The sequence below is a fragment of the Dipteris shenzhenensis genome, chromosome 22 (genome assembly GCF_047967505.1).
Source record: "Dipteris shenzhenensis isolate YYH24624 ecotype China chromosome 22, Dip_SZ_1.0, whole genome shotgun sequence".
Classification (NCBI taxonomy): Eukaryota; Viridiplantae; Streptophyta; class Polypodiopsida; order Gleicheniales; family Dipteridaceae; genus Dipteris; species Dipteris shenzhenensis.
Genome location: NC_141617.1, coordinates 10,445,568 through 10,452,863, shown reverse-complemented (window position 1 = coordinate 10,452,863; position 7,296 = coordinate 10,445,568). Strand labels below are relative to the sequence as shown.

Sequence of the window (7,296 nt, the reverse complement as noted above, 5' to 3'; positions counted from 1 at the left end):
AGGGGATGTGGATGAATATAGAGAGGGAATATATCATATGTGGAGATGAAACTAGAGAGGGGATATATCATATGTAATCAACTTGCATTATGATACTAGTGGGTCTCATCACTTTATAAATTAAAAACTTGTAATGGAGATCGACTAGATCTAGATGGACAGGGTACACTTTGGTAACCATGTGGGGCTATGCTATGGTCTTTATGAGCAGCCTCTACTAGAAGGAATGTTTTCTTGAGGGGATGGAGCGACTCCCCATTCTTCTTGGAAGCCCCCACAAGGTTGAGGTGACACTATGAGCCTCAACCTTGGTTATTTTCTCGCTTTGTTGCAAGAGCTTGATTTTGATTTGGATTTATTTTCCCATGTTGTGCATGATGTACTTCTCCACTGAGCTTTGCACTCAGAGGTCCTTTCATACTCAATAGGAGTCTCCTTTTTGCAAAAAAGAGAGTGTGTATTATCAACTAAAGTTTTCACATTGTGATATATACTAGTGGTTCTCTTGACTTTAGGAATCAACAACTTGTAACTATGCAACTATCCACATTTATGGAAGAAGTGCAAATACCTTTACGCTCAACCTTGAAAAGGTACAGGTGGAAATGAAAAGTCTTTACAAATAAGCAAAACGCCTGCTATAAGTTGCAAAGGCAAGGCAAGAAATGAATGCCATAGCTGCAATAAATTTTTCATTGATAAGTCGTCCCAAATTACATTGGAGTGTTCCAAATGAATTTTCATTGAAAAGCATAAATTATGTCCAAATTATATTGTTCCAAATTATGACAATCCGATCTCTCACATGAATATATTGACTTTATCTAACGTTCACATCTGTGAGAGAAAAGGCTAAAGGGAAATTTTCTGCCGATGAAGAGACTCTTGAACTCTCAATCTCTATACGATTAGCCTCTTTAAGTTCGAGAGACACCTCACTCATCGTTGGCCTCCTTCTACTCTCATGTTCTACACACATCATTGCAGTCTCCACAACCTTCCACAACGAAGACACATTATAGCCTTCTTGGATTTCCGTGTCAACGATGTCTTGAACAAGTCCTCGCTCAATTGAACGTCGCACCTGCCAAGTTCAAAAAGTGCAGCACTCTTTAGTTAAGCTTAATTTTGTCATCAAGGATTGAGTCAAAATTATCACTATCCTGTACGGTATTAGTAATTGTACGCAATCTATTGGTAGGCTAGAGAGGTCAACAAAGAGAACCTTTGTTCTACTGCTATAGCCCTTGCTTACAAGAGCTTTGTACAGTAACCTCAAAATTGTTTAAAAAGGTGCGCAGTAACATGGGTATTACCCACTGCACAATATGTAAATGTGAAGTATTTGGGATGAATGGAGGCCGTCCGCAAATAACCTCAAACATCAGCACTCCGAAACTGTAGACATCGGCCTTTTCAGTCAAATTCAAGGTTGATGAATACCTGCATCGTCGCGGTCAAACAATCTGTAAGATTATAAAAACATTAGAGGAACCGAAATTGTGGAGTTTTGCAATGAAGAGAATATATGAAGAGACACGTAAAAACAATTTGCTACAATTATACTCTGGATCCAAGTAGCCCGGAGTGCCCATCACATGCATGGTGAAGTCGCCACTATTTTCAGACGTAGGTCTGGATATTCCAAAATCTGAAACTTTCCCTTCCATTTTGTCATTCAATAGGATGTTGCTGCTTTTGACGTCCCTGTGAATGATTTTCGGGTTGCAGCCGTAGTGTAGATATTCGAGACCTACAAATGTCACCAAATTGAAATGATAACCATCCACGCTTACTAGCTATTCTACAAACATAATATTTTGGAGGTTGAATGAAAGATTTCATGTAGCATCATTGCTAGTCGGTTGAGTAACGAATTCTCACCTTGAGCAGCATCTAATAGAACTCTTAGCCTTGCTCTCCACGTAAATGGCTCGATTGATGCAATTTGACCTTCACAGATTTTCATTTTGTCACTATTAGGCATTTCTAAATTATCCATCTAATTTCCCTTGACCAATATCATTAAAAAGTTAACATGGGGTGTGCAGCTCTTATATATCAACCTAAGTAAGCACATTGCTATATTACCATATAGGAGATCTTCTAAGGATCCATTTGACATGTATTCATATACGAGCATTAGTTTTTGATCGGTACAGTAGCCCAATAATTTGACAAGGTTCTTATGATGAACTCGTGATAGAAGACTAACCTTCAAGGCAAAGATATATAGTAAAAGTCAATATTGCAAACAAGAAAAAAGAATTGAAGGCTTGACTCATTTGAATATTAGATCCAACGATGCTTTATGTGAAAAAATGTGAATAGCAGGTTAGACATTCAAATTGCAAGAAAGAAAGTAGTAGAAATTACTTCATTAAAAAATTGTCGAGCTCCTTCTTGGGAATCTCCCTTCAACACTTTGATAGCGACATGATAACCATTGGCAAGCTTTCCTTCATACACATGTCCAAAACTACCCTCACCAAGCTCAAACTGAAAGTTATTTGTAGCAGCTTGAATTTCTTGGTAGCTGAAGTCACTCACTAAATTTGAAGCCTTGACCAATTCTGTATGCCGGATGACTTTTATATGTGGAGCAAGCAATGGGTAGAAATAAGTGGGGAATGGAGAAACAACATTGATAGCCCACTACGCGTGCCCGAAGTTTTATTCCATTGAGTATACATTGGAAGTATCTTGTGTGCGAACATAGAAAAAACCATACGCACCATGTTTTTTTGGAATGTTGTATGTGCTAGGAGTTGCCAATTGTTTATTTTGCTTGTGCCTTCTCCTTCGATAAGCTATCGACATAATGATCCCCAATAACACAAGAAAAATAAATGCCGCAAGAACAACTAGGCCAATAATTAAAGTGGTATTCTTGGAGTTTTGCCTTTGGGAACCATCATAACACGTGTTGTTGCTTGTCGTACATAAGAAAGCATTTCCTGAATAGCTAAGAGATGCAAGACCGCCAATATGTTGTTAAAGTAGGAGGTAAACAAAACCAGCAAATGTGTAGATGGTAAAAATGTCTAATCTATGTTTCTAAACAAACGCTAACCCCTTACTTAAAATCATTAGAAAATGATAATAGAGAATTTATGTGATATGAATCAAACTATTCATGCAAGTCCTTGATTTTTATAGATTAACACCATACTTTTGTTGAAGTTGCCAACGAAAGAGATCAAATTGGGTGAACGGATTTGCTAGGGCACAATACCACTCAAACTCACATGTTAGAAATGTTGATATGAAGCTATTTATTACGATTTTGTGAAGGAGCATCATGATTAGCATCCAAAATTAGGCTAATGGGATACCCACTTCTTATCAAGGAGGCATAGGGACTAGATTGTGATGGCAAAGTAAAGGCATCTTTCAAGTAACCGGCCATCTAAAGCTACTAGTGGCTGAAAATGGCAAATGAGGAAGGTAAATGATACCTTTGTGATAAATTCTTGTAAAGTAATTTCAACGAGCTCTAAATGAAAAAAATGATTCTTGCTAGCAAGGCATTTATTGCATCCATCAAACTATATCAAGAGATATGGTCATTAGATGCTAATGTCTGGGAGCGCAATTTCTTTTGTTGGATGATAGAAAGAGACTAGCAGCTGGAAATTGAGAAGTTAGACATTACACAATTAGTTGAACTTGTTTGAAGGTTCATGAAGTATGAACTTTAGTTGGTTTGCTAATTGGTAGATCTTCTCTACAACAAGACAAGTTGTATCTAGGTTAGGATGCCTAAGTATTAGAACTATATTTGTTAAGGGTAGTTTGGCGCATATTGATTAATTAATCCCAAGTACTCTAAGGCCGTGCACATGTCATATAATAAGTTTGTCACATGACATCCTAATTCGTTTATGAGTAACTATTGATTGGTGTGATTCATAAAACATTCATTGAATACAGCTACCCAAGTGCAACTTGTGCACAAAAAAAATAAAGAGAGGGTGCTTACTTAAATTGAGTGAATGATCGCTTCAATAATGACGCAGGTATCGGTCCACTAAGATTGTTGTTTTGTAGGTACCTTTAGACAAAGGAAACCAACTCTAGTTTCTTATAGTGAGGAAAGAAACCTTTACCCAAAGGCATTATTGTTCATATCACAACACTGCGCAATTCCGAGAACATACTTACAAGTACTGCAAATTCGGCAACTTGGACAAGAAGTCTGGAATGGCTCCACTCAAGTTATTGTTGCCAAGATTCCTGTAGGAGTTCCAATTCACACAAAGTATGTGTACTTGGAGAAAAAATAGTGACTATTATTTCATTAAACACATGAAATGTGACGGTTGCGTCTCTTTATCAAGGCACCAAACAATAATTTCGAGAATCTTACGTTGTACGACTTTTGAAAAGAGACGAGAAACTTGAGGAGGCTTCGAAAGAGAAGACATACAATACTTGAAGATTTGTGAGCGAGCTCAGATCTGGGATTTGCCCCTCAAAGTTGTTCCAATCCAGCAAACTGAGAACGCAAAGTGGCAGATCAGCGAAAGATTACGAAAGGGAGCAAATGGTATGGGCAGGCTTACCAAAAACATCGCAAAACCTTGAGCAAGCGTGACCTTACATTGCGATAAGCGCAGTAAGATTATTGAAGCTTGTAGGTATCTCGCGCACCAACGCTCGATTCGATAAAGATCTGTAAGGAAGACGTTTACACAATGCAGGTCGTTCCAAACATCAATATGTATATGTATATATAACGATCGAGACAAATGATTTGACACTCACATGTTAGTGACTCGCGGAATGGGGGTGTTTAGACTACAAGTCACCCAGGGATATCCATAACCGGAGGGAAGACATGGATCACCCGTATAATTGTTGAGGTTGTATAGAGTGGCACTTATGCTGTTGATTGATACGACTGCGTCATGAGGAAAATGTCATTTCACCGATGCAATGAAGAGATCTGGTTACTTTTTGAGTGCAATTTGCAATATAAAAGCGAAGCTCAAGAAAAGAGATCCAATTGCACGGGATGGAAATATTCGGACGTCTAATTGATTAGGTGGTGGTACAGACCGGAAGTACTCACCATCGGGATAGAATGTGCCGTTCGACATCGGATTGTCGAAACTTTCAAACATTTCCATAGCGGAGATGGAAGGAGGGTACATGGAATTCAGAGTCGGCGACAAGGTTATATTCAGCCAGTCCAGTGATGCCGTAGAATTATGTGAAAAGACCCACTCGTAACCACTATTGTTCCGCGAATCCGTCTCTTTAAAAATGTCTAAGTCAGATATAATCTGATATCCATTCACGAGGATGTTGAAAACTCTCTGGCCTGACCTGTTCACGTTAGGGTCGATCTCTGCGAAGTAGAGGGCGCAGAAATACAAGTGAATACCTGTTTGCCATGGGTACATATCAATACCCCGTCCCATATAAGTTCCGACGATGGCCGTTTGGAGCACTGGAATGGGCGGCAGATCGTTGATATCGTTATTAATGGTCCGGTTTGTAGATACATAGGAAAGATCAGTTCCAGGCGTGGAGATCCAAACGCGGTCCAGCGAATCATTAGCATACCTGCCACCATCCAGGGTACGAGGTGAGGAGCTTTGGCGTGAGTGCCTAGATTCCCTCGAAATCACCCTCCAAACCATACCTTACAGGCAAATCACTCGACTGAGCTTCGTAGTGCAGCCTATGCTTCGTTCGTAAAGCATATTGGGTGTAGTTACGGAACTCCATATTGTCGTTAAGGGGTCGCAATTCTAAGGCAGAAATGAAGGGCGGGTCGCTTACTCCAGTTTGTTTTGCGGAAAGGCAAACGGCCATACTTGTGCTGATGGCTTGCACGTAAATCTCGAGCGCCAAGGGATCGCACTGGGGCAAATGTATCGAAACATCTTGCCATACATCGGCATTGATGATGAGCTTGAATTGGAGCTGCGAGGTACTAATGGTGCGGTAAGGAGGGTCGGTTTGTCCAAGCCAGAAGGAAGCACGGACGAGATAGAATTTGCTGGGGATGGTGTTGGGCAAAACGTAGCAAAACTTCGTGTTTGCTGTGGTATCGAAATAGCGGATGGTTGTGAATCGTTTGGTTGTAGAATAATATGATGGATTTGAGGGTGGTGAGACAGTGAGGGAGGTGCCACCGGGGTTCATATTATTGTTGGAGTCTGGCGTCCAAATGATATCAGAGTCTGTATCTTTGTAACTAATTACATTGGTGGAACCGCAATCCAGGCTCTGGAAGCCTGCATGAACCACAAATCGATCATAATCATGTGGTCATTATCGCTCCAGGTCTGTGATAAACTTAACTCCCATGCTTGTGATAAACTTTAACTTGTAGTGCTTGCCATTGCATTTCAGCACACAAGGATTGGAAACAAACGGCAACGATGGGATTGAAGGCGTCTCAGATGACACGAGAGAATTTTGTTTCCTCATCTCATGACACACAAGAATGGGAAGGTGTGTAACATGACAAGCTAACAACAGCTGAACAGAACATAATTTGGGTGCATTTTAACACACTACAAGAATGGGAAACCAATAGCAAAGATGGCAGGTATTGAAGCTGTCTCAGATAACACTAGAGAATTTTGTTACCTGCTACTCGATTATCAACCATGGCGCAATAGAGAGGACGGGCATACTAATGTCATCTCAATACACCACACCACATTAATCATAATCATCTGGCCACTATCGCAATATGACTGTGATGAACTCTCGGATAATCTCTAAACTTCCTGTGCTTGCTTTTCAACATTTAGATGCATTTCAACACATTCAGCATGATATTTGGGCCCAACAAGAATAGGAAACCAACAGCAAACATGGGATTGAAGCTGTCTGAGATAACAAGATACAATTTTATTGCCTGCTAGAGCGCAGTCGAGAGGGTGGGCATACTAATGTCATCTCAAAACACATAAAAATGCGAAGCTCGCTAACATGAAAAGATAAGCACATGCTTTTAGGAGAATATAATATTATCACCTGTGCGTTGAGCCATGGCCAAATGTAAGAGAACATGGGCAAACTGGAAGCCCAAAAAAACAAGCACAATGCAGAGCTTCATCCCTCACACTATTCCTAAAGCCTCCCACAGAATCAGCTAGGCGCGCAAAATTACATACAACCTAAAGCCTCCCACACAATCATTTAGACGCTCAAATATGACTATTCCCAAAGAACGCTCTATTCCTTATATCAGAAACCTTTCCATAAATGCCATACAGAATTATTTCGCATTTTCATATCAAAACAAAAAGAGTATAGAAATATAGTCAAAAG

At 39.9% G+C, this 7,296-nt stretch overlaps 1 protein-coding gene across 3 annotated transcripts; it reads right to left on the bottom strand.

Annotated features, from left to right (window-relative positions):
* Positions 1–683: 683 nt before the first annotated feature.
* Positions 684–7,239, bottom strand: LOC147887714 (putative LRR receptor-like serine/threonine-protein kinase At1g67720). Of its 3 annotated transcripts, none has more exons than XM_087393925.1 (15): positions 7,000–7,238; positions 5,651–6,248; positions 5,075–5,571; positions 4,768–4,903; positions 4,604–4,675; positions 4,430–4,498; positions 4,165–4,236; positions 3,983–4,054; positions 2,736–2,965; positions 2,377–2,588; positions 2,092–2,215; positions 1,885–1,953; positions 1,567–1,753; positions 1,317–1,443; positions 684–1,084 (listed from the first exon to the last, which is right to left on the bottom strand). In XM_087393925.1, exons 1-15 carry the CDS (start codon positions 7,079–7,081, stop codon positions 821–823), a joined length of 2,811 nt encoding a protein of 936 aa, XP_087250051.1. In that variant the 5' UTR covers positions 7,082–7,238; the 3' UTR covers positions 684–820. The 3 variants fall into 3 exon arrangements, 2 of the variants coding, with proteins under 2 accessions (XP_087250051.1, XP_087250052.1); XR_015543162.1 differs by having other exon boundaries at positions 949–1,084; positions 1,541–1,753; positions 7,000–7,239; XM_087393926.1 differs by having other exon boundaries at positions 950–1,084; positions 1,226–1,443; positions 7,000–7,239.
* Between the last annotated feature and the right edge of the window lie 57 nt (positions 7,240–7,296).

Excerpts from the sequence above, each read along its gene's own strand:
- LOC147887714 (XM_087393925.1), bottom strand. The coding sequence starts at position 7,081 with ATGAAGCTCTGCATTGTGCTTGTTTTTTTGGGCTTCCAGTTTGCCCAT. Across the intron at positions 6,249-6,999 it reads GGCCATGGCTCAACGCACAG|GCTTCCAGAGCCTGGATTGC; the intron begins GTGATAATATTA and ends TGGTTCATGCAG. Across the intron at positions 1,754-1,884 it reads TCTATTAGATGCTGCTCAAG|GTCTCGAATATCTACACTAC; the intron begins GTGAGAATTCGT and ends TGACATTTGTAG.